The 26926-nt window shown below is 40.3% G+C and overlaps 1 protein-coding gene across 4 annotated transcripts; it reads left to right on the forward strand.

Moving 5' to 3' along the window:
- The first annotated feature begins 6833 nt into the window (after window positions 1-6833).
- Window positions 6834-25718, forward strand: LOC307013970 (B-cell receptor CD22). 4 transcript variants are annotated; one of them, XM_079641622.1, is made up of 21 exons: window positions 6834-6875; window positions 7020-7185; window positions 8526-8654; window positions 15076-15191; window positions 15998-16096; window positions 16222-16333; window positions 16418-16563; window positions 17358-17478; window positions 17583-17719; window positions 18020-18142; window positions 18255-18401; window positions 18743-18848; window positions 19464-19627; window positions 19945-20094; window positions 20252-20383; window positions 22165-22246; window positions 22383-22431; window positions 22749-22835; window positions 22944-23068; window positions 23528-23656; window positions 24517-25718. In XM_079641622.1, the coding sequence occupies exons 4-20, from the start codon at window positions 15143-15145 to the stop codon at window positions 23628-23630; spliced, it is 1932 nt and encodes a 643-aa protein (XP_079497748.1). In that variant the 5' UTR covers window positions 6834-6875; window positions 7020-7185; window positions 8526-8654; window positions 15076-15142; the 3' UTR covers window positions 23631-23656; window positions 24517-25718. The 4 variants fall into 4 exon arrangements, with proteins under 4 accessions (XP_079497748.1, XP_079497749.1, XP_079497747.1 ...); XM_079641623.1 differs by lacking the exons at window positions 6834-6875; window positions 8526-8654 and having other exon boundaries at window positions 7117-7185; XM_079641621.1 differs by lacking the exons at window positions 6834-6875; window positions 7020-7185; window positions 8526-8654 and adding an exon at window positions 14913-15022 and having other exon boundaries at window positions 15126-15191.
- The last annotated feature ends 1208 nt before the right edge of the window (window positions 25719-26926 follow it).

Here is a 26926-nt window from a genome sequence, read left to right on the forward strand (position 1 = left end):
TCCACCCACTACAATCACATGCCCCAATGTTATATTTAACTAATATTTAACTCCCTCCACCCCGGATAAAAGCACGTTAAGAAGCCCCTTTTCTCTAATTCCACAATGTTGGGTTGAAATAACATTAGGAGAACGGATTAATAGGCTGTTCATGGTTAACGTGTGTTGCTAACTTTATCCGGTATCCTAGCCTAATCTGTTATCTGTAAACATTCCCTAGATGTATTGATTTAGGGATAATCCACTAACATCCTTTAATACACATGTTAATTTGACCCGCCATTGCTGTAAAAAAACAGGTCCATTGGAGTGAACGGAGATGTCGTAACTCTTCTATTATATGGCTCTGATAGATACATGTGAGCTAATTAGAGCTGGAGTTGTTTAACTCACCCTCCCTCACAGGTGCAACGAAACAGAAGGCCCAGAGAGACGTTAATCTGGCTCGACTCTTACACATCAGAGTACTAATTATGGATGTTTGGTGAACACAGTACACCTGTGTGGGTGTGTTCAAATAGTACAGTTGTTAGCAGTACTTGTGATGGGCATTACAACTATTTGAATGGCTCTGTTCCTGTTTTTTAAGTCATGTTTAAAAAAGGTAGTTAATTAGCATATCATATGTTGTGCTGGTCAACAGAGCTTTCTTCTCGACCCCTCTCTCTCTCTCTGTTTGCTTGTATGTACATACTGTATGTCTCTCTGCTTATGGCTGTATTTTGGCATTTGTCCGTTTCAAAGAACCATTTAAAAAAATGGGTAGGCTATGTAACATCATTCTTTATTTACACATCCAGCAGATAGAGAGCACAAAAAATGCTGCTTTGAAAGCGTTGACACTGAACCAAACAATTCGGACACCAAAATATTCACTGTATGGCTAACAATAATGCTCGCCCATTTGCCGAGGAAAATGTAAATGCTTCGTCTTACAGGTAAATCTTACTAATGATTTGCTCGATTGGTCAACAAAAATAATCAATCTATATTTGAGTTGGTGTGCAAGCAAGCATTTTGGTTATCCTGGAAACAGGAGTTTCATTTTGTGTTTGAGGATGTAGGTAAAACTACTAATATTTATTAGACCGTTTTTTTCTCTTTTTTCCTTATGTAACATTGAAAAGAGTATATTAAATATAGCAGCTTTAAAATAAGTCACCTAGAGCAGACCAAAGAGCCATGAGTCCATCTGAATTGAGACGTAACTCCAGAAGGTCTGCTGTCATTTGCACCAGGTTTAATATGAAATTACACACTCTCAAGTCTCTCTTTTTACTTTATTCCTTTTCACAATGATGAACGCACAGACCCTGAGAATAATAATCATATTAGTGCATTTTTCAGTTGAGGGCTGTTCTCCTTTAAGGACACAGCAGCAGCAGCAGCAGCAGCAGCAGCAGCAGCAGCAGCGGCAGCGGTGGCGGCAGCAGCACAGTAGTAGAGCACCATCTGATAGTCATTACCCCTCCCCTCTCCTCCTCCCTCCTTTCTCCTCCTCTCCTCCTCCCGCTTGATACTCTTCTCTCAGCTCAGACGTAGTATTCATTAGTCTGATGAAAAACACCCACCAACCTCGCTCACACACACACACAAACCCACAATTATTACACACACACGCAGTCCCAACCCAGCTGAACCGCTCTGGCGTGGGTCAGGGACCTGTCAAAACTCGGAAGCAGGTCTGGACCCGATACGGTACCAGAGCAGGCTTCTAGAGGGGGAGAGTGACTCCAAGGACCTGAGCTATTTAACGTAGTCCTTGGACGCTCGTTTCTGGCCTGCTCTGAAAGTGATAGAGAGGATAGAGGGAAGACTTTCTAGATTTGTTATGGTGCTGCTGAGCCGATGCCTGGAGAGGGTCATTATCCAAAAATTATTGTCAGAAAGCAGGACTGCAGGAAGAAGAATAGGAAATGGAAGAAAGGAAGGTGGGAGGGTGGAAAGCAGAAGGGAAAGGGGGAAGGAGATGGTAGGGAGACGGAGGAAGAAAAGTAGGATGGAAAGGAAGGAAATGAAGGAGAAGACGAAGGGGAGAGGGCTGGCGGCGGCCTGCCAACGCTCCAGACTGCATGCTGTATTGCATGGGGAAAATGGTCGGAAGTGCTCGCCCCCCCAACTTGCACCCCCGCCACCACCACCACCAGCCCCAATTTCAGGCTCATTCAGCCTCAACTCCAGCCACACTCTACTGTGTTTCCCAAGAGTGCCAGACTCTACAGCTGGCCCTATTAAAACCGAGAGAGGCAGAGAGACAGAAAAAAGACGGGGAAGGAAAGAGAGGTCACACAACTGGAAGACATCAGTTGAAACCGTGCTCGCTCTCTTAGTTTTTTCCGTTCATATCCCGTTTTATGATAGAGTTTCTCACAAACACGCTCGTGGTGCACCGGGTTCAAACACATAGTAAAAAAGCTATTGTTTGATTCGACATCCCTCAGAACGCTGTAAAACAATGAAAGAAATGCTGGGAAATTAAAGTCTGGGTGACTTTTATCTCGTTTGTCTGAGTGCGTCTGAAGGCTGTCGTCATACATCTGAGCCCCGCTGCATGAGGGTGTCTCTGCTAGTTTGTTTGAATCTTGTCATATTTGTGAACACTGGGGGGCAATAAAGTCAACTTTGAGGGATGGAAGTCTGTTTCCAATCCTTTATCTGGTGTTCATTTATCATTTTCTTTTTTTTCTGCTGCAGCTTGTCTGAGTTGATGTTAAACCTTGAGCTTTTTTTTTTTTTTGACAATGATGCTCTGTGCTTTAGAATAACACAATTACACAAATTCACACCGACGCTGAGTATTTCCGAAGAACAGCTGCTGGCCACTGATCCGCTCCACTGGGGCAGCTGAGGGTGGAGTACATCGCTCGAGGCCATCTCACCTCCGTTAACATATCGAGAGTCAGGAAAGCTTTACAGTCATCTATTGTCTGGGCATTCAAAAGGGAAGCAAATTGAGTTGTAAAAATAGAAGAAAAAAAATAGAAATACATTTTAGAACCCAAACACAGAAGAATAGAATCAAACGTTACAACTGAACATTACAAAAGTGGAAGAAAAAAGCTGTCAAATTGTTTCAATGAAAGTTGATGTCATGGTTCCTTGTCATCAATTTGATTATAATAATAATTGGTTATCAATCATGTATATGCAAAAAGACGAAACCAACCAATCACAGCTCTTGCCTCCTCCAGAACTCTGTTGCTATTATATCCCCAGCACAAAGTTATATGTAAGCCATAGGGTAGCTATACCTGCATACGTTCTGTAGCTACACCATAGTATCTTAACACACACATATCTTTAAAGGTTTAATTTACTTAAATATTCAAGCCTGAATTGAGAATGCTTCTGTATTCACTCACTCATCTCACTGTTATGTGATGTTAATTACGAGCAAAGTGTGCTTAATTCCATAGCCAGACCACTCCCCACCCTCTGTCACCTTAAACATTTTATTCCACCGTGTGAAAGATCTGGTTCATGTCAGCACTGTAAAAGAATCAAGGCACCACTCCCTTTTCTGCAGCCAATCAGACCCTGAGCAGCTGACACCTCTCTTCCGATGAGTATTAGATATGACTCCTGTTGAATAAATGTTGTAATAAAATGAAAGGCACTTAACAAAGGTAAAGGGATTGGTTGGAGTTGACCAAGTACCAGTAAGCAGGCACTGCTGGTCAAATGTGAGATGTTTGCGTTGTAGAAGTAAAAACTATAAGAGCACTCAAAGGCCCCATCTTTAACAAAAGTGAAAGACAATGCATGTAGTGGCCATTGGAATTAAGGGCTTATTTCTTGACCCATGCTGCAGCCCTCCACCAATTTTCATGAAAATTGAGGCAGTATTTTTTCCATAATCCTGCTGACAAACAGAAAAATGGAAGGAAGTAGCAATTTCGAAAGCTTTCTATTAACATTACTATAAGCCATATCCTCAAGAGAAACTGCTAAAAGTCTTTGTTATAACTAAATCAGTTCCATACAGACAGCTGCAGCTGGACTACAGTCGTTTCATGATTATTAATAAGCAGCATTTAAAGATCTGAACTATGATTACTGGGCTCAAAAAAGTAGATATTTTTCTCTCTGGAGTTATTGTGGACATAAAAGCAGCTCCCCAGACTCTGCCCTCAAAGACTGCGGCCGGTAGCAGCTCTACCTCTCTGTAGCGGAGGAGTTGTGGCGCGGTAGTAGCAGACTAAAAGAAAAATCTGCTGTGATGTCATCGCTGCTAATGAGGTGGCAGGAACAATATGACCACCTGACGCACCCACCAGCTCACCTCTCTCTCCGTATTTATAACTTTTTTTCTCACACCCAACCACTTTCCCACTCACTTCTTCTTCTCCCCTCCCTCTGCCCCCATCTCTGCCTACCGCCTTTTCCCCGGACTTTGCGTTTACCCGACGGGCCATATCAGATTATCCAGACTGATATGTTGTACCTTGGCTGCAGGGTGAGCTTCCACAAACAACTAAAAAAGTAATTAAATGCCGTTCACTTTTATGTATCTGAAGCTTTCATTTCCAATCTGGTCTCCTTAAGTAACAATGAACCAATCGTATCAGGGTTGATTATAATACACAGACACCGATTTAGCATCAATAAAGGTACGATGTTCAATACCCGACCAAATGCTCCAAAGAAACATTACCCTCTACTACTGTGTCCATACAATCTGAATGAATATGAATATTACGCAGTGAAGCAGGATTGAATTTTAAGCTTTTTTGCACAAAGAAGAAGTAATCACCAATCACGTTGTGTGGGTCAGGTTTTGAGTTGCTACTATACTAATGAGGATTATGAAACGACAACACTCCTGCTCCTTTGTCTGAACAAAAACAGCAACTCTATTACTCTGTTCAACCTTGACAAAGCCCAGATCCACTCCTTGAAAAGCCACAAGAAAAGCCCTTGACATGTAATATTTTCAGGCAAAAATGTTTTCCTTTTACGTGTTGTTGTCTGCAGTCGGTAAAGGTCTTTGATTTGCTTTCTTGTGCAGAATAAAATATTGAGATCTATACAAATCTCAAGGCTATATCTTAAAGGCATATTTTCAAGTTCATATTTGTATTTGTTCCCTCTACTGTGACATGTTTACATGCTTTACTGTTCAAAAAGGGGATTTCTCATGTTTTCTGTTGATTAGTCAACTGCTCAGAAATGCCCCCATTTGGCGTCACGTACCACGTGTTGGAGCGCTAGCCAATAGAAAGGCAAGTACTCACTATGTTACAGAAGTAAACAAAGGACTGGAGGGAACTTTGGGATTTTAGCCTTTGCAGACCATTTGCATGCACAAAAACCAACCAATCTAAAAAACCCAAATAGCATAATAGGGCTCCTATTATTGCTTGCTTTTTGCAAGCTCCAGCACACTTAGCTAAGCTTAGCATAAACAGGACTCCAGATTGTCAAGTGGGACTAAATATTTTCACTGGTTGCACACTGCGCAACCCTTTAACTCTTTGAAAACTAAAATGGTGGTGTAACACAACAAATATAATAAAGTATAAAATACGTTTTATTGCCAGGTCAATTCCAAACATTTCATACTTCATACTGCTTTTTATGACTGTCCTACTGTGGTCCAGCAGTGGAGCAAAGTTCACAGAACTAAACCTTAAGGAGTGAAAAACAATCCTGCTTTAAAACTGTCACTTATATTATTGGGCAACAGGGGGTTGAAGGACGTTTTAGATTGTGCTGTTCCATTATGTCAGGGTCAACTTCAGATTTACACCTGTTGTGCTGATAAGGATTTTTTATCTTGCATTTCATACTTAAGTACTCTACATATACAGTAATTGAAAATAAAAACCGGCATTTAATCAAAAAAATACTTACTGTTTATACATTGTATTGTTTCTCAAAGACAGGAGAGGGGCCCTGGGAGGTGCGAGGGTAAAGTTCAGAGGTATGTAGAGAATGGAAGAAGTGAGGAGAAGAGTTAATTTGTTGAACTTGTTAAGGGAGTCTCAGGGTTGAAGTGAAAGCTGTGTCAACCCCTTTGTGTTAAGTGTGAGTGTATGTGTGTGTTTGATGTTACAGTCTTGTAAAGCAGCAGCTGGAGAGGGCTGTCCCCTGAGAACCACCGCAGCCGGCTAGTAAACCACACACGCACACGCACACACACACACACACACACACACACACACACACACACACACACACACACACACACACACACACACACACACACACACACACACACACACACACACAGACACACACAGATGCAGTCTTTAATAAAGCTATTGCTCTGGAAACAGACCAGACCCGGGCCAATCTGAAGCTCTTTTAAGGCGAGAGTGACACGGTCACGCTCACATTTGTACAGATTCATGTCCTCTCAACCTGTAAGAAAAAAACCCAGAAGAACCTCATTATTCTGACCTTAAAACCTATAAACCACCAGCTTCCCTATCAGAAAATAGAAAAAATATGACATAAGTAGCAGATATATTGAAATGAAAGTCTCATTACGGGTTATAACTATTTTCTCGGCATATGCGGCCGTACTGTTAAATTATAACTGTACTGTAAAACGGCCCCATCCAGATGTGGACTCAGTAATACAAGCCACAGCAGGGGGGCACACCTAGTGAGCCGGTAGCTCAGTGAAACTCATTAGAAAGGTGGAACACCTGCAAGACCCTTTGCAAGACCAGACTGAGGTATATTTTTTCATCAGGTGTATTATTTGTGTTTAACCCCAAGTATTAGGTTTGAACAACAGGAGCAGAATAGCAGTTTAATTATGATTTGTCTTCCTGATTACCTTTTTTTTTTACTTTTTAGTGTTTTTTTGCCCTAAAAGAAATAAGAGACAGGTGCAAAGACTCAAGCAACAAGTTTCTCTGTTTATGGTGAGTCTCTGTTTAGGCACACATTAGCTGTAGACAGCCCTCTAAATTAGTCTGCACCACAAGAATCTCCACATTTACAGAAAACCACTGTTCTTTGCACATTCACATGTCATGAAATATCCCTTTTCCCCCCCTTGATTGTAGGAATTATATTGGATGACATCATGCTGCAGCTGACGGGGAGCAAACACTCCTATTTTAGAGCTGTGGACCGTTTCCAGGGAGATGATATAACGCAGTCCAGATGAGTCCCTCTAAGGATTGTCTCATTATCACACACGCCACAGCTGCACGACCACTGTGTGTATGAGTAAGTGTGTTTATATGTGCATGTGTGCTGCTCGTGTGTATGTGTCTGTGACCATTTAAACTCTGCTTGCAGTCAATTACCAGAAAATGACTTGTGTGGACCTCTTTCCCTCGAAAAATATAATAATTACAGGGTTTGGGTTAAGGTTAGGATTGGGTTTGGGATTGCAGGAAAGTCTTGGACTGAGCTTGTTCCATGTGGACGACGTGAATCAGGGGCGTAGCCAGAGGGCTGCCTGCAGGGCGGGGCTGAACACCATCCAAATCCGATTGCTCCCGCTTCCTCACCCAACGTTTGTAGTATATCTTTGGATATTTTGGGCTTCCAATTTAAAAGATTGCATGGTTGTAAGTCAGGTCACCTTGCCAACAGCAAGAGCTAAGTACAAATATTTTTTCAAAATATAGCAGCCCATAAAATAGTGGAAATTCTATTTTGACACTTGCTCAACCAAACAAAGGTTTTTTTTTTCCCACAAAGATGTAATTCTGACAGTCCTTTCAGTGATTACATTAGTGATTTAAAGCCTGTTTCCATTCAAACACTGCTTGTTTAGCATTTCATTTAGCTCCAAAGTGGTAACCACTATCATTGTGATGTTTCAGATGGGCCAAACTGCACCCACTATGTTGTAAAAGTAAAATGAAAACAACATGAAGCTATAAAACTGAACGACACGTTACATTTTGATCAAAACCAAAAAGATGTTAAAGGTTTAGGGAACCAAACCTTGTAATTTTTTTAAGAAAGTGGTTTTCGTTGTTAAAGTGAAAGTGAAACTTAACATTGTGAAAATAAATACAACCTCACATCAGTTTCACATAAGACTAGAACACACTCTTTATACTACACTACCTGAATTCAATACTGAATGTAGTCCTGCAAAGCTCTTTTTATAGCTGCATGGTTGTGTAATTTGTCTATTTGCAAAGTGAATGCTATTGGCAGACTCTTTAAACTGTTTATTTGCTTATATCCTTAACTTTTTTTTTTTTTTTGAGAGATCCCTACACGGTAAATAATATCCTTTATCCTTTATGTATCTATTAGCTCCATATGCAAAACTGCAAATGTTTTTTTTTTATTCCAAAAGGAAATAAAAAATGTTTTATCTCACATATTCTGCAAATTTGGATATACCTTTTTTTTACAACAATAACTTCATCCAGTTGTAACGTTCATTTAGGTTTGTTGCCTAGGAAGTTCTAAAGCTTTAAATGTGACACCGTTAACAATCTGTCTTTGCAGCCTAACATTTCTCAAATGATGCATTGGGACTTTAAAATGATACATTGTTAGCTTAAAAGCAATGTGTATAACCAGTCTTGTACAATCTTCAGAGGTATAAAGAAGGATGAAGAGGAACAGGAGGAGGAGGTAAGAGAAGGAGCGTTTCCGACAGTAGCCCCGACCTGACAGGTTCCCTCATATCCGACTTCATACAGTCCCAAACAGGGAATCTGCACATGGTAAAACCATCACGCACATGCACATGCACACACACACACACACACACACACACACACACACACACACACACACACACACACACACACACACACACACACACACACACACACACACACACACACACACACACACACACACTGTCTCCCTCTCTATTACACATACAAAAAACACACATGTTCTTTCTCAGTCTCAACCAGGAAATGGCTTTACTCAAGAAATACACACAGAGACAGACAGACAGACAGACAGACAGACGGACGGTTTATTTGTGTGTCTGTGTGTGTGTAGCTGTTTGTGGGTGTATTTATCCTATCCTAGATATTCCTACTCAGTTCAATAATCTCAGCAGACAAAAAGTTAGTGCGGTTGATTGATGAACTAAATAAAAGGATTACATAATGATTACAAGTGTGTTAAGTTGAATGTTTATTGCCAATGAAAGCAAATAAAACACATTTTGGGAAAAGATTGCTTCGTGCAGCGTTAAATTATAAGATCGATTCCACCTACATATCTATGACGTAACTGAACTACATTTATATAGTGCTTAATACAGTCTTTTTGACCACTCAAAGCACTTTACATTCTACAAATCATCATTCACCCATTCACACCCCATTCGTACAGACTACTAGAGCAATGTGCCAGTTGCTCAAGTAAGCTAACAAACAAACACATTAACACACTGTTGGCCACGCCATCGGGAGCAACTAGGGGTTTATTTTTCTTGCCCAAGGACACATCGCCATGTTGACTGCAGGGGCTGCGATCGAAGCCTCAACCATTCGATTGAAAGAAGCACTCCTTAACAAAAAGTGAAGCTACCACAAGCAGTCGCTTTTCTTAGCTTAGCATAACAACTGAAAACAGGCAAACAGCTAGCATGGCTCTGTACAAAATAAAAAAAACTATTCCCAAGCACCTCTATGTTTAGTAACAAATTGCGCTGATTTGGTTACAAATATCAATGTGTACACAGGACACATTTTCACATTTTGGTTTTGGCGGAGGTTATGAGATAGACTATTTCAGCATTTCAAGCACTGGTTGCCCTTTCTGAATGGTGGAATTTGGATGGGATTTGCAAAAAAAGTCAAGTTACGCTACGATACTTTTTTAGCCCACACAACATCACCAAATCATCTAACCAGCTCAGGTAAAATATACGCCAATTTTCAGAATTGCCATTAACACAATGAATAACACAAATGTTTTCCCAACCCCAACTGTAACCGGCTGAGGGATTGTCACTTCACAGCTTTTTCTTTTGATTATCACAGTCAAAGGTACACTGCATTTTATTTGATGGCCTCAAAAGCAGCCTCAACTGCTCAATTAGCCTCTCAGTGCACTGTTGAACACAAGAGAGAGGTATTACTCAACCTAACATTAAGTATAAACCTCAATGTATTCTTATATCACTAACCAAACATTTTTCCTTTACTCGTCTAGCCTGGTTAACTGAGAACTTGATCAGTTAGATTGGTTGGACGAGGCTCAACAAAATATGTAATTTTGTCTGCTGCCACTAGACGGGGTGAGAGATTCTGGGGTGGGGGGGGGGGGGTAGTCAAACGCCTGCCCATAATAACCACCAGACATGACTCATTCAGCGTGGAATACCACAGCAGCCACAGACAGGTCTCTGGCAGACAAGCAGCAGAAATCTGACCCTGCAGCACGGTTTGTGAATGGGGCAAGAATGAGCAAAACCAGGGTACATTTAATAGATCTCCAATAAGTTTCAAAGATTTAAGAGTTTTAAAGATTCATCAAGTGTTTGGTTTGGCTTGTTTATGAAAGTCAAGTGTATAAATCGCTAAAGATATTACAGTTAAACAAAAAAGAATCCCATCTCTTTTTTCTCTTTTTCTTTTTCTTTCTTTTTATTTAATCCCCATTGGTTTGATGATTCTCTTGGCTTATATCCTGCTCATCAAGTCATCATGCGGAGCTCCTAAAAGACAGCACAGGAACAACATATCACCTTGTCAGATATGATTGTAGCTCTGATCATCGTCGTGCTTGCCCAGACTTCTCCCGTGGAGAGCACCACTCAATTTGAAGACTAACACATGTTGGACAGTCCAATCATTATTTGCTTTTGTGGAGTCTGTCCAAGGCTCGAGGGCCCGCAGAGCCAAAAGTCTAATCTGTGGGCATAGAGGAATAACACAGAAATAACATATTGTACAACTTAAAGTATGGCAGGGGAGCAAACTGTGAGCGGTCACATTACATGAAAACAGCAGGCAGGAAGTGTTTTGCAACAGCGGAAAATCTTCAGGTCCAGTCTGACCACCAGACGGTCACACTTCATCTGGCCCTGAGGCTGCGGTCAGTGGACGGATACCTTCCCTACCGTTAGGGTTGGATACGCTGTCATACATGTGTCTATTGCTCCCTCTCACACTTTTTTCCATCTCTTTTCTCTCTACTTTTACGAACCCATCACACATTTTAAAACAATTCCCCCTCATTTTTAGTACTTTCTTCCTACTTTTTCTCCCTACTTCCGCCGTTTCATATACAGTCTTTCTCCGGCTTTCTTTCCAACCTTACCTCGTGTTTTTGTCCCCCCCACCTTCTCCTACCTTCCCCTTTAAACCTTTTCCTTCCTCCCTCTCTCACCCTCTTTCTCTTTCTGTTTGTGGTCAGTCACACTTAATCTAGCTCCATCCATCTGTTTCTCTTCATTCATTTAGTCCGGTCTGCTTTCGATTAAGATTACATCAGGCTTTGACCTATTAGTGTGCCGTGATCCTTTTGAAGTCATTCTGTGGTTACAGGTTAAGCTCAAAGCCCACCACTCTTCTTACTCAACATAATATACACAGTATTTGGAGGGGGAAGGTTCTTAAAACTTCTCAGCCAGAGACCAAAATTACTCTTTTTTTTTTCTCAAGGATCCAGGATCATTAAATCATACAAACTTTTCCTGTCATGTGGAGACCCACTAGAGGAGGGCCTGCGACCCATTTTGGTTCCCAACCCATAATCCAACCTAGCAATCTGTGAACTGGAATATAATGTGCATTGAACTATATATCCTTAGAATTTTGATTACATTTTGAAAGGTTACTTTCCCAACCAGAGAGTGTTTCCTATTAGGGTTGCTGTTTAAGGTCCAGCTCAAATTCTACATTTAACATAACGCAGACCCCATTAAACTAAATTGAATTTTTTTAGACAGCGGCCTGATTGCCTAATGGTTAAAAGCATAATGTACCACTTTATTGGAATATCCACTGTTTTTTTTCCAGCAGGGAACCTGTGTTCCACGTCATACCCCTCTCTTGTCTTTTGATTGCCCAATGAACAAAGCCGAAAATGCCAGAACACAACCTTAAAGTGGTAGTTTGGGAGTTCAGAAGTGAAAAATGGCAATTATTAAGGAAGAAATCAGTTCAGGCTACGGTTGGTTGTTTTTGGTGGTGCTTACTTAGCTTATATTTAACTGCACACAAGAAGTGTTGAGCAATTATATACTTTACATACCTATTTTACTATCTATTATTGGGTTTTATCATGCTTCTGAGATGCATTGTGTTGCAACATTCTAAGAGATCTACCTGCCTTCTGTTTTTATTTCAGTTGGTGTTGCTGATATTGGCGTTGATAAATCCTGAGATTAAATATTGTATCTTTTATGAGGAGGAAGGTTAGTCGCTAATAATGGGGTATTCTAAATAAGAAACATTTAAATAGATGTCGGTCAGAATGCCCATGGTTTGTAGAAACAGTCACTTCCATCACAGGAGAAAATAATGTACTTGTGTGGAAGGGGAGGTCAGAAAAATGTATATATTTGCCAAAATAATAGCCTAAAGAAAGCCCCAATAAACTCAATATCAGTTTAAATGTACACAACATTTCAAATATTTTCACTACTTTACCTTGCTTTTGGGAAGCCCATTCTGTTGAAAAAGCTGGTATCTATGCTCTGTCTTGACAAAGCCACCAGTGCTGCTCTGTTTCCCCCCGATATGGGGCGTGCCAACCGCCATCCGCTGTAGGTAATACACTGACCATTTATAAGCAGCTCATACTGTACAACCTACACTTTAAACACTCTTTTCTTTGAAAACTATCCCTTTCATTTAAAAGGTTATTTTGAAGGACTTAATAACTAATTAAAAAAAGATATATATATATATATATTCCTGGTGTTCTTATTTATCTTTATTTAACATATAAAGAGGATATAGGCCTTCATCTCTGAAACCTTAAAGTTAACCCTCGTCCCTTCTCTGACTTGGATGCCTATGAACAGAGATTGACTGAGAAGTTAAACTGTACATCATCATTACTCCTGGGTCAGAGCTGGGGTAAGTAGCCAATTGGCCGAGTCGGGATGCTAAACTGACATCTATTGGCCAAGATGTGGCAGGGTAGGATGTTAAAGTCATTTAGACTCATCAGGCTAAGTGGACACAGTTGACTGAGAGGTCTCAAACTTCCTCACGTCTGTTTGTGGGTAGCTAGCTTTCCGTGCCAACGATTCTCAATTAGAGCAGTAGATGAGAGGACATCTGGGCTGCTGGGTCTATGTCTGCTTCGCTTATGTATGTTAATGTACGCCAACAGGCCTGAACTTGTTTTAGAAATCAACCAAACATGTTCGTCTTTTAACAATCAGTCAATCATGACGGTCAGAGTTCGCTCAAACATTGTGACAGTGTCAGAGTAGAGTAATTCACTTCCCTTACAGTGCAATATATTTTACTGCACGTTCAGTATACACAATGAGTCAAATACATTTCATGAAACCAGTAAAAAAACACTGCCTGTCTTTGCAGTTCCCTTACATTTCAGTGACTTTAAGCTCATAGTTTTGTTTTTTACAGCATACAATTTTACTGTTTGATTCACTCTCACGGCTCTCATCAGTGCCTTTTTTAAGGTACAGTAGGAAACAACACAAATTAGAAAAACTATTCAAAGTGTTTATGCTCGTGTTTGACCAACCAAAGGTGCTACAAACGTACGCTTGGCTTGTTTCTCTGATAAAGACCAATATGGAGGATGACCAAAATCATTGACCTGCTAAAAACTACCAAGATCTAAAAGGTATATCATAAAACTGTGGCTTTAAACTGTGGAATATTTTACGGAATAACTGAGGAATAGTATTATTAATAGTTATAGTTGAGGGTAATTCTTGCAAAGAGTTTGAGAGATTAGAACATGTAGTTAGTTGCTGAAAACTTCTCTAAGTCCAGAAACAATCGGTTGATAGAGGAATTCTGTTAAAAGAGACAATTGTGAAAGTAACATGATCAGAAGGGTTGTCACATTTTCTAAATAGCACAACATAGGGAACCAGTGTCATCACATCATTGACCTTTTAAGACTGTTTTGGAAGGAGAAGTGGAAAAAATGGGAATAGAAACAGTGGAAAGGTAGTTGAAAGTAGTATTAACCCTTAGATGCATAAGTGGGTATTTTTTGAACCGGTGAGGTGGTTTTCTTGAAGTATCTTTGTAATTACATTTTTTATCATTTCATATTCCAGCTATTCCTCAAAAAACATGTTTTGGATATCATACCATTCGCATTTTAAATTTTAAGTTTTTTTATTACTACCCCAAGTTTCAATGAGTGGGTCAAAAATGACCCGCATGCATTTTCTATGGAATCCTATGGGAACCTTTTATTCTTATCACCTCTTGCTGTCAGGAATACATTCACTGTAGACCATGCAGACTACATCACAAGTGACACCTCTCAGGAAGATTATTTTACACAGCAAGATCTGATACCTGTCTGTATAATAATAATAATAAATTATATTTTTATAGGGCTTTACAATATAAGGGAAGGTTAGGGTGGGTGGTATAGGACTATCAAACTTGATCAACCGGCATGGATTGATGGGGGGTGGGCTATGAGTAGACAATAGGAGAAGAGATGAGTTTTGAAAAGGGACTGGAATACTGTGAGGGTCTCAGAATAGCAGAGATCTTTGCATCAATTCTGTTCAAAACTTTTTTTTCAAAATGTAAAAAAAGTGTCTAAAATTATAAATAGTGAAAAATTAAATATAAAGTATTTCTAGTGATTTTTCTTAACCAAAATTACAAAAATGGCATAAAAACACATATTATTCTAATACGGGTCCTTTTTGACCCACTTATGTCCGAGTGTAGGGTCCAGTCACTCGTGCATCCAAGGGTTAAAAGGCATCTGAAGTGACTTCCTCTTCCTTTTCCTGTCCCTTCCACTCCCCCTCCCATCTGCTGCCACCTGACTTTCATCACAATGCAACCTCCCTTTAAAAACTCACCTCCATCACCCATCGAGTCGCATTCATCCCTCTAACCCTGTTCTTCCTGAGTAACTTTGGCGAATGAAGATACTTTAAGGGGTGAGTGCTTCGTATTTAACCAGCTGTATTGTGTCTGTTTTTTCCTGATAAAGGTTTCACCTTTGTGTCGCTCTATGCTTCTCCTTCTCCGGTGACATTACAGAGCTCGTGTCAGCGGAGATGTTGGCAGGTGCGTTAGTTCTGGGCACCATCCTTACAGCTTTGCCAGGTAAGAGAAAACACAATAAAACATCAGAAATTATGACTTTGTTTCATTGTGAGGTGTAAAAACATAACGTGAAATGGTTTTAAAGAGAATATTCTTACAACTTCTGGGGTTAATATGAACTGGAAGCTCCTTAACTGTCAGATATTTATATTTTATTCCAGAAATATCATTAATGTGTCACACATGCTTTAAAACAACAGTTGAAAAATGAATGAGTGATTTATAGGATCCATTATGCACATAGGCTCCTGCAGCCAGGTGCCCTTGCCTTTACGCTCCAGTTATTTATAAGTATTGATTGCCTTTTGTGCAAGGTAGTCAGCCAGGCAGGCAGTTAGCAGCACAGGATGACACCATGGCTGTACATCAAGGCTCAGTCTCTCTGCTTCAATTTTATTAGTCACACTTGAAGCTGTGGTTTGACAACTCTTTCTCTGAGGAGCCACACTGAAGGAAAACTTTGACTTGTGGGCAGTTCAAATGTACACCTCCTTTTAGTGTTCAAGTATGTATCCCCTAAACCTTAGCTTATTTTATATGGCAAGCTGTCTTTGTCAAAGTGACAGCCAGTAGATGCTTCATTTTCTTTGAATCCCTGAACTCGTCCAACATAAAAACATTAAGAAAATGGTGAAAAAAGCAGAGTGTAGAGACTCCATCTGTTAGCCTGTAGTGCTTTGTTTAAGTGTAAAGCGTTGCAGACTGTGTGTGAGTTTTAGTTTGCTTCTTTTTAACTATTCATGTTTGTATGTTCTTGTAGCATTTGTTTTTCATGCTGTTTAGGATTTAGTATGTTTGTGCTGCAGGTATCCAGAGCAGGTGGAGCGTGTCATTTTCCCGGAGGGAGATCTGTGTGTGGGCGGGAACAACTGTCACTCTGCCCTGTCGCTATGACTACCCATCAGGTATCATATCCATTATTTTTCACTTCGCTATTTCAAATATCTATAACTATTATATTCAGCCTCAAAACAATCTAGAGTTACAACGTTTTACTTTTTTTTTTTGGTGGTTTTCTTTAACTTTACAGGTCACAACGTAAAGCGGGTCATGTGGTTCCGTGTGTCTGCAGAGGGTCGGAGGGAGTTCACTTACCACACTGACCCGAACGAGATCAGCCTGTCGTACCGCGGACGCACACGGTAGGAGAACGAATATAGGCATGTTAATATGCTGTGAATGTGAATTAATGAATAAATGTTTTACACCACGATGGTGGGTTCCAGGTACATCGGGGGCAGCTACTCCAGCTGCTCAGTGCAGATTCGGGTGGTGAAGCTGAGTGATGCAGGCCAGTACCACTTCAGGTTTGAGACAGACCAACCACTGGGGAGATGGACCTCTCCGAACACCATCACCCTCCATGTGACAGGTAGGTTCAGGCAAAAGAGAAGCTGCCTTTACGGATATTTTGCCTACATACCTTGTCTTCTATTAGACATCCACAGATACACATTAAGGTATATTTTTGCTACAGTGTGAACATGTATCTGGTAATCGACGGAATGTTTTATCTTTTTCCTCCCACTGATACAGTGGGGTGTTTTCATATGTTGTTATTGGCCGGATTTAGACTACATTTATATTCCTGATTTTATAATTTTTGCAAAACTAGTAAGTAATCAGCTGGAGAATTTTCATGCTGATATCTAAGTGTAAAAGCTGTTATCTATATTCACGCGTTTTGTCCCCTCTTGACCATCCTGCTCTGTGCAGCCGACAGTGGGTGTTTCTCAATGTCGAGGAAAGCTGCTCCAGATCCACTATTTCAAGAATACTACGTCATCGAGTCCCGCCGAAGGACTGTTCAAATGTCCAGGATACTTGGAATTCTACCGAGGCCGGCGTACTTTGTTGCGGGAAATTTCGAGGCTGCACATGTGTAGACTCCGCGGTCTTAAAATTCCCACAATGCTTTGCGCACGGACCAATTTCCAAATCTTTGGCGGAAATCACGCTCCATTTAAGGCGGGGCCTCACATATGACGCACACCTGCACACCTGTTAGCCTGTTCCACAATTCTTCGTTTTCCGAGACTAGGAAGGATTCTTGCCTTGCTTCTGAAGCAACTGACTCTGAAGTGCATGTGCTACCAAGCAAGCCTCCTCGACATTGAGAAACACCCAGTGTGCTTGTGAGTGTGTGACTGTCTGTGTGTGTTTCAGACCTGCAGGTCCAGGTCCATCCAGCCAGGCCCAGGAACATGTTTGGCCTTGCAGAGACTGTGTTTGTAGGCTGCCAGGCGACAGGATGTGCTGCTCCAGGAAGGAGCCTGGCACTGTACAGGTGTGTGATTATTCATATGAGTGTATTAGTGGTCACTTAGACAGAGAGTCATACATGTTGTCAATATTTAACACTGTAGATGTGATATGATGCTCTGTACACAGGAACGGACTGAACCAGGGCTCCTATGAGAAATGGATGACCATCAACCGCTTTGACCAGCAGCATGTTGGAGCGTACACCTGTCGACCAATCCCACCACAGAACGTGCAGTCCCCGCCCCTCACGCTGGCTCTTGGATGTGAGTAATCTCTTACAAAGCAAAACGCACAGTTTTCACAAAACCTGCTCATATCTAAAAATGCTTTATGTGGTGTATCTCAAACCAGATGGAGACACATTTTGGGGTTAATCACAGAAACACAGAATAAATAACTTTTAGGGACTGTACACACCTGCTATTGGCCCTGATAAGTTTTATATTAATTAAATGTATTTAATATAGTGTAAACTGCACTAGCATTTTCCCTATGTGTCCTTGTTGTCTTCATTCTATCTCAAATTTCCTTCCTTTTTTTCCTTCTTTTATTTTCCCCTGCAGACAGTCCCCGCTACACCTCCATAGCAGTCTTCCCAGTAGGGGGTCTGTCGGAGGGGGAGTCTGTCACTCTCACCTGCAGTAGTGACGCAGCTCCACCTGTGGAGAGCTTTGCATGGTTCAAAGGTACAGGACAACATGAAATGCTAAAATATATGTGTGACCTTCGAGGGAAAAATTGGTATTTGACTTAGTGTTTGGATTAATCGTGTAATCTGTGTCTGTATCCGCTCCTCAGACATGGAGAGTGGCAGCATCCCGGACAGTTTTCGGCCTCAGCTCCGTCTGTCCCAGGTCAGATACACCGATAGAGGAGAGTACTTCTGTGTAGCACGCAACTCCCTGGGAACAGACCGCTCCAACCCTCTTCTACTCAACGTCACTTGTAAGTGTGTTGAGTGTTTCCTTTGTTATCACAGAGAAGGTGCCCTTGCTCTACTTCAAACTCATGCACACATCAGAATCCACACTACATGCTGAAATCTGAATCACATTATGCAATAACACTTTATTAACACATATTAGGTATGTTTCTATCTTCAGTCCTGTTGTAACTTGTGTCTGTCAAATGTTAGTCTGGGTTGAACTGATTAGGCAACAACTCTATTTTAAACTAGAAGGGAATCTTCTGTCATTGTGTAAGTGACACAAACTGAAACTGAAATGTCAAATAAAAACATGAACATGGTGGTAATATTGCTTCTGTTTTCCTCTCTGCATGCCAAGACTCTCCAAAGAACACGCGTGTGCTGGTGAGTCCTGCAGCAGATATCAGAGAGGGCTCCTTTGTGAACCTGAGCTGCGTCTGCCAAGCCCACCCTCCTGCCAGCAGGTAGAACCACCACTGAACTCCTTGAGGTTTATTCCGTTTTTCCAAATAATACATGAGTCTGATATTGTTTTTCTTATCATGATCCTTATTGACCCTCTTGCCGGTTTTCTTTCATCATTATCATCATTTCTGCATTTGTCCTCCTCAAATGTTCTCTTTTCTCCTTCTAATCTCCTTATGTTTTTAATTCAGACTTGATCTTAACTTAACTCAACCTCACTATGAGAAATACTCCACTGCAAGTCAAAGCCCTTCATTATGAATGTTACTGAATTAGAAGTATACAAGTATAAGCAGCACAATGTATTTAAAATACCAAAAGTACTCATTCGGCAGCCCAATGACCCCTGTTAGTGTCCCCATATTATCCGTTTTTATTTTTAAGTATGCATAACTGTGTAAGAAGGATTTGATAAAAAAGACCATCTTAACTATGTTTTATACTGTTATGTAATTTAAACTAAAACAATACATCTATATAATATACAGTGGCACTGCAAGACACTCTGGGGGCCCCAAGCAGAAGAGACATGTAGCACAAGCGTCACCGTTCTATTACCATTTCCAACGTCATCATTGTTTCCATATACATCTTCATTACCTTCTCTCCTGCAGGTATGCCTGGTATCGTATCCTAGGTGACCAGCTGCTGTCTAAAGGAAGCTTCCAGAACCTGACGTTCCCCTCAGTGCGTGCTCACCTCGCTGGTCAGTACTACTGCACGGCGTGGAACCACTTAGGACATCAGACCTCCCCCGTCGCCACGCTCTCTATACTCTGTGAGTACTGCCTGTGTTTACTATGGATATTACTAATGTGTATCTCAGTTACAGTGACACAACTCTGAGTATTGGAAAAATAACTACGTAAGTACTGTACTTTTACTTAATAGAGTATTTCTACACAGTGGTATTATTACTTTTATGTAGGTAAAAGATCTAAGTGCTACTCTTTCCTTCTTCTTTCCTTCCCTGAGTTTCTGTCGGTCTTGCCAGCGTCTTCTTTTCAGTCTCTTTTAGCTCTTCTCTTTGCACAACATCATTTCAGACTACACCTCCCTTAGCCCTCTGTACTTTCCCTCTATTCCTCTCTGCAGACCCTCCTAAGAACACTTCAGTTCTCGCTCGTCCCTCCGGTGTGGTGGACGCCGGCCGACCTTTGACTCTGACCTGCAGCAGCCAGGCCAACCCAGCAGTGGACAACTTCACGTGGCACCGCTTAGCTCTGGACGGGGGCCCTGTACAATGTTAGCATCGTAAAAATGTGGTTCCACTCAAGGTTAACATTACAAAATCATCAATACCTAACTGAATGTTTGTAGTGGGTAAGGCGTCGTGCTCTGTGTGCCTCGGTCTGTTTGCCACCCTCCACACCCTCTGACATAGCCTTCTGTTCCCCGGCAGCCTGGGGCAGCAGGTCCGGTCCCGTCTTCTCCTTCTCAGAGGTCGGCCCCAGAGAGAGCGGTCAGTACTACTGCGAGGCCAGGAATCGGATCGGAGCCCACAGCTCTCCTGTCCTCACTGTGCGGGTCAGAGGTACGTCATGATGGACACTTTATCCTCAGCTTATCTCATCATGGTCTGGGTTGGATACTGCTGGATTTCAAAGTCCAGGACAAACGGGAAAAATATGTGTATATATTTTCCGTTTATTTAAAATTAACACAATTCATATGAAAGCTATGTTAGGAATGACATAATCAATCTAAGAGCTCTCAAAAGACTGGCACTATGACTTCACCGTCAGCAGCTACAGTAAACCCTTTTAAACTGTGCAATTCAGCATGAGTATCTTATTATTAATTCACTATTACATATATTTTAATATGCATGTTTTACATTTTAAGATGTGCACATTTATAATAATAATAATAATAATAATACATTTGATTTTGTAAAGCACCTTTCATTTCTAAAAGCAATCCCAAAGTGCTACAAGGGGCATACAATACATACAGTAATTAAAAACACAAGTTTAATAAAAGGCTACATTTTTTACTTTAAATTTGTATTTTAGCACCTTGGGATTGCTTTTAGCAATGAAAGGTGCTTTACAAATAAAATGTATTATTATTATTATTTTTGAAGACATCTTTTATTTTTATTTAATCTTTTTATTGCAAAAATATTACTTATATTTTGCAGGTTTATATAAGAATGTTTTATCCTTAATTGTTTTACTATATTTATTTAATTCTTAAATGCAGAAACTGCCCCAAAACCCAATTCTCCACCGGATATACAGTATAAAGCATTCTGACTCTGAAGGCATGTCATTTTATAATATTTTGCAAATGCTCCATTCAGAGTGGCTGCTTCAACACTATCCTCCTCTATATTCAATGAACAGGCTACCCTAGTTCGGATGAGAAAAGTGCTTACAGTGTGTTTCAATTGTTGGGTTGGTTATCATACATCATCCTGCATAATAACAAGCCATGTGGGTACAGTACTTTAGAACAATAGCCTTTTTTGTTTTTTTATTTGGGACAATGAGTCTGCCCTATAAATGTGCTTTTTACATTTTTGGAACTACTGGGTTTTTAGAATAATTGACCCTCTGAACAATGGCACGGCACCAAAGGAATTGCTTTTGGTTTTTGATATGAACTCAATTATATCATAGCAACAGTTGAAACCGAAATATGTTACAATGGATTTCTTATTTTGAGCTGTGAAGGTCTCAGTCACATTCACACTGCCTGGAGGCCTTTAGCATTTCATCTGTTCATCCGCTGAAAACGTTTCCCTGTGTTAAGTGTAATTGTACTGTCCCTGTGCATGCTATTGTCACATTAAAAATGGAAAGGGGGGAGATGAGGTGTCACTGACAAGCTAAGTGAAACACCCCCGCCCCATCTTTACATCTGTGTTTCTGACTATCAGCTGTATTACTCTGAGGGACGTTGGGATGGGTTCCTGTGTGTTTGACATGATGAGTGATGAATCCTCCCTGTCATTATCGCAGCATTAGGTCCGGGCTCTGGTTGTTTACGGCCTCATGGTTTCTGACTGCTTTGCTATGAGTCATAGTGAGTCATGTAAAGCCCTCTCGCTACGAGGGGAGAGGAAAAGGGGGTGATGAGGTGTTGTGGAAAACGACTATTTGAGTCTAGACGAAGGCAGAAGAAGTGGAGTGAGGTTTGGAAATCAGAACTGGAAACACAAGTCTAGACGCTTGCAGGATGATGCACGGCCCACTTTCTCTGCTTCTATTTCTGTATCCATCGCATTTCTATTTTTAATAATCTAACTTCCCCTCTTTACTTCTTGCTTCCTAGTCATGTAGATAACCTCTGTTGTCCTCCCACTGAAAGGTCGTCTTAAGGTCATCGCCCTGGCGTCAGCAGTAGGGGTGTCTGCTGGACTCATCACTCTCACTGTGGCCATTATGATCAGGTGACAGGAAGTACACTCATGTTTACTTAATGGCTATTTCTGTATTCCTCCACACGACACAAAGAAAAACACCAGTTTCCTGCTTTAATAGACAAAACTTGGCGTTGCTTTGATAATATTGTCCCCTTCTTTACAGTAAGAACATGCACAGGGTGGACATGGAGTCAGGAGAAGTAGCAAACAAGGTACAGTCCTTATTTATTATAACTTTAATAATGTAATAATAATGATACCTAATTTTTTGATTTTCTTTAAACAATTTAAAAAAAGGCTTTATTTATCCGATAACTCTCTGTTAAAAGCTATTGATTAAAAAACACCCATTCATTTTCTCTTTTGTGTGTGTGTGTGTGTGTGTGTGTGTGTGTGTGTGTGTGTGTGTGTGTGTGTGTGTGTGTGTGTGTGTGTGTGTGTGTGTGTGTGTGTGTGTGTGTGTGTGTGTGTGTGTGTGTGTGTGTGTGTGTGTGTGTGTGTGTGTGTGTGTGTGTGTGTGTGACCCCAGCGTCCCTCACTGACAGCCGACACCATCTTCTTTGAGTCAGCCCAGCAGACATTTCCAGTGAGAAAGGGCAAGATGTCCGACATACCGGTACACAACTCACGACACAATTAAGCGTTGGATAATTAAAAAAAAAACATGCAAAAATTTATCAAATTATCAGATTTTTTACATGTGTGTGTGTGTGTGTGTGTGCAGGAGGAGTCAGAGGACTTGAGTGACAGCCATCCCGCTATCGTCCCTCTGAAAGATGCTCCACCAATCACAGAAGTTAAAAGCCCCGCCCTTAACTACATCACTGTCCACTACTCCAAGTTGTCCAGGTAACCACCTTCTGCCTCCATCTCTGCCACTTCCTCTTGACCTTTGAACTACATCTCTCTCTCTCTCTCTCTCTCTCTCTCTCTCTCTCTCTCTCCCTCTCTCTCTCTCTCTCTCTCTCTTTCTCTCTCTCTCACACCATGTGTCTTGAGTTGTTGGCCACAGCAGCAATCTACGTTTTGTGTTTGGCATTATATTTTACAACCACATCGGTTTGTTCTTTATCTTCATGTCATCACATGCTCTCTCTAAACCTTTTTGTCTTTTCCTCCGTCTTCACTCCCTTTCTTCTCCGATATCCAACACCTTCCTCTCGTTTATGAGAGGACAATACATTTTTCATCCCGGGTTTCAGACATTCGAAAACATTTGAATGGTTCTGGAGCTGCTTTTATGATCTGATCTGAGTCAGATGTACAGAGGAGCTCATATGGTTCAGTTTGTTGATGCTGTTTCTTCAGCGTGGACCAGGTGCAGATCCACAACCTGCCACTGGGGGGTGAGAGGAAGCCCAAGGACTCCCCGAACGTCGTTTACACTTTACTGCAGCAGCCTCTCCGCTGACTGGGGGCAACAAAGAGGAAAATCAGGTATAACACTATACAACTCTCTGTTAAGTTACCATATGGATACACTTTTTCCAATTTAGTATGTATTTTTTTACTTGAAATGGTCCACATATGTTTACAGATCGTGTATAGGGAATGTGTAAAATATGATAAAATGGACCTTTAATAATCCCAGTGGGAAATCCAGGAGTCAGAAGAAGCAACAGAGTGAGATTGAAAAAAAAAAAACAAGGTAAACAAAAATAATACTAAAATTCTAAATAAATGATATTGTAACTTTTAAAACAAGATATCACAACAAGGTAAAGCGTTGATCATCTAAATATACATATACATATCTGAGTTTGGATAGTTAGATATCTCAACATGTTAGTGTGCAGGTCAAATGCACTCAAATGGTATGGTTACACTAATACAGTAGAACTCTCTTATGTGGTGATAAAATAGTAGTTTCAAAATAATCCAGCAAAGATGTGCCCCTAAGATAAAACACAAATACGACCCAAATGATATTGTACCAACTGTAAAGAGTCTAAAAGGTGCAAAAACCAATCCATGCTGTAATACACACCTAAAGAAAATGTTAACAGCTGAAACATTTGATCTGCACTAAATGTAGTGAAATGGAGACATTGTAGCTAAACAAATAAAAAAGATGACAGGGCGGGGAGGGAGGTAGATTCAAAAGCAGCGTCTGCTTGTTTTATACATTTTGTGAGTTTTTTCTTTTTAATTTACCATTTCAATTTCAGATCTAATTTAATATCTATAATCTTGGAAACTATTTTTCAATAATTTACCGCCCCCCCGAACCCCTACAATGCCTCTGTTATGCTGCTAATTGTGTTCTATTCTAAAGTGACTTTATTTTTTATTCTCAGATGTTTCCTTTCTTCTTCCTCAGCTGTACAACACTTCTTCATGTGAAGGCTCAGTACTTCACATTCACATCGTAGGACACACCCGTGGTGAACTCTGATGATACCTAAACTGTTCTGGGTCAGACGTGTCCTCATGGATCCTCTGCAGTTCACTAACATGGTGCACACTGGGAGTCCAGATCCTGACCGTGTTGCATGTCTTTGCCTTTTTTCTATGCATCTTCCCACTGTATGCTGCCTGATGAAGCAGAACTCAGACTGCTTGCATCCATATCCACAGTATGTATGTACCGTTGCTAGCGTTGATTTTGCATCCTGGCTCTGACCAATGAAAAGTCAAAACAATGTGTATTCAAACATACGAAAACAATTATACTTCAATACATATTATTGGAAGAAACCTGTTGAAAAGGATTCAACATCTATACACAATATGTAATATTTGACACATATGCATTTCCACATTGTATTCAACCATGTTCTAAATGTAACAGGCTTATTTGTTTGCTAATGCTGCAACACCTATTCAGTTGATATAGATTGCTTCCATTGAATCAGTCTCAATGACAGAAATAATGTACAATTACATTCATTTTGTTACACTGTAGAACAAATCTATTACTCTTTTATTTTAGGTGTATGTTGCAATGGCTGCAGTTAATAAACAGTCAACAGCACTGATGACTAATGCAAGGGTTAAAGGTTAGGTATGAATCTCAATCATTAAAATGAATACATTATTTCATTTCATTCTAACATTCATTCAATCGACCATGTATGCCATGCCAACTTAATTAACTTAGTTTTGATTTTTAATAAAAGTAATTACAGCCAATGTTATCTGTTTTTGGTATGCAAAACATTTACAATAAGACATGCAGTCCTGACAGTGAGTCATATTTGGTTATTAAGCATTGCTAACCAAGAAACATTGAGGCAATAAAGTCATGTTATCAAAAGACACCAGAATGCACTTTCACTTTATTCTGTGAAAAGTCCACAGCATTAATATCACATTGGAAAAGTTCTCTTTCGCCTGCTTCCTCATTTCTTTTTCTCTTTCCATTTCTTTTTGGTTTCTAATTTACACCTGCCATTAATATCTATATCTATCTTTATACCTGTTTATAGCAAAAATAAATCTATTGCAATATTACTCCAAAAAAAGCTATCCAGTTATTGATCTGTTTTTATTCACTATTTCATCCCTTGTGATTGATAATATGGGGCAGGGGGGTTTCACTATTTTACTATCACATTTTCACAACAATGCCGATCAGCTGCTCGTTGCATTGTTGAAGTGTTAAACTGTCAATCGTACAGTTTACGGTATCTTGTCCGAAAGACGTTGAAGCAATGTTATTATAAGAACAATGTTTCTCTCTTCTTCAAGCATGGTCATATCATATTTAATAAAGTATTGTATTTATTCACCAGTTACTTATTGTAACCCCACCAGTGATTTGCATGTCCTACATCTCCTGCACAGTCCAGGAACACCACCCTGTGGAGGAGGAGGGATCGTGTTGCCCAAGACGATGCAAGACCAGCATATCATTCAGAAAAAGCTCTGTTGCACTGCAGTGACCTCAGTTTTATATATTTAGCATATAATTAATTACTTGTAACTAAGAAACCTTCTATGTATCACCACAGTGTCAAGTAAGTAAAGGTACTCATTATGCGTAATGTCCCATTTCAGAATTGTACATTTATTGAGTTACTGGGTAACTATTATGGAGATTTATGTGTTTTTATCCCAACTGGTAAAGGTAGAGCTCATTTAAATAACTGTATATACTGCTGCTGGATATCTTAAACTATACATAATGTCAAAGCGTATTTAATAATTGATTTATATTATGAATTAACAAATATTCTAAACCTAAAAAGTAACTAGTACCAAAAGCTGTAAAGTACAAGTACCTCACAATTGTACTTAAGTACAGTAGTTGAGTAAATGTACTTTGTTACTTTCCACCAAGTGGGTAACATCCCACTCAACCAGTACCTCGGCCCACCGCCATCGGGGCGTAGGTATAGAAAATTGGAAAAAGCTTGATTCTGTCAGCCATTCCTGTCTTAAATAACAGGCCTCGCTGAGTGTATCTGCCATGTGTGTCGCTATCTGTTGTTGTCAGGTGTTATTATTGTTGTTTATATATTGTATGTATATTGCTTACGTGTACAGTGCTGTGAAAATTAATTTCCCCCCTGGGGACAATACATCTAATATAATCTACTCTGACATGTACACTCTTGAGAAAATAAGAAAAGCAATTAAACAATCTGCAACTTCCATCTTTATAAAAACACATTTTGAAAAGCTTGAACGCTCATTGGTTCTAAACAATGGACACAATCAATGAAGTGGTAATCAGAGAAGCAGTGGTAGAATAAAAAAGTTAAG

This window comes from Notothenia rossii (genome assembly GCF_949606895.1).
Source record: "Notothenia rossii genome assembly, chromosome: 7".
In the NCBI taxonomy this organism is placed as follows: domain Eukaryota; kingdom Metazoa; phylum Chordata; class Actinopteri; order Perciformes; family Nototheniidae; genus Notothenia; species Notothenia rossii.

Excerpts from the sequence above, each read along its gene's own strand:
- LOC307013970 (XM_079641622.1), top strand. The coding sequence starts at position 15,143 with ATGTTGGCAGGTGCGTTAGTTCTGGGCACCATCCTTACAGCTTTGCCA. Across the intron at positions 17,720-18,019 it reads CCTCACGCTGGCTCTTGGAT|ACAGTCCCCGCTACACCTCC; the intron begins GTGAGTAATCTC and ends TTTCCCCTGCAG. Across the intron at positions 22,247-22,382 it reads ACTGTGGCCATTATGATCAG|TAAGAACATGCACAGGGTGG; the intron begins GTGACAGGAAGT and ends CCTTCTTTACAG.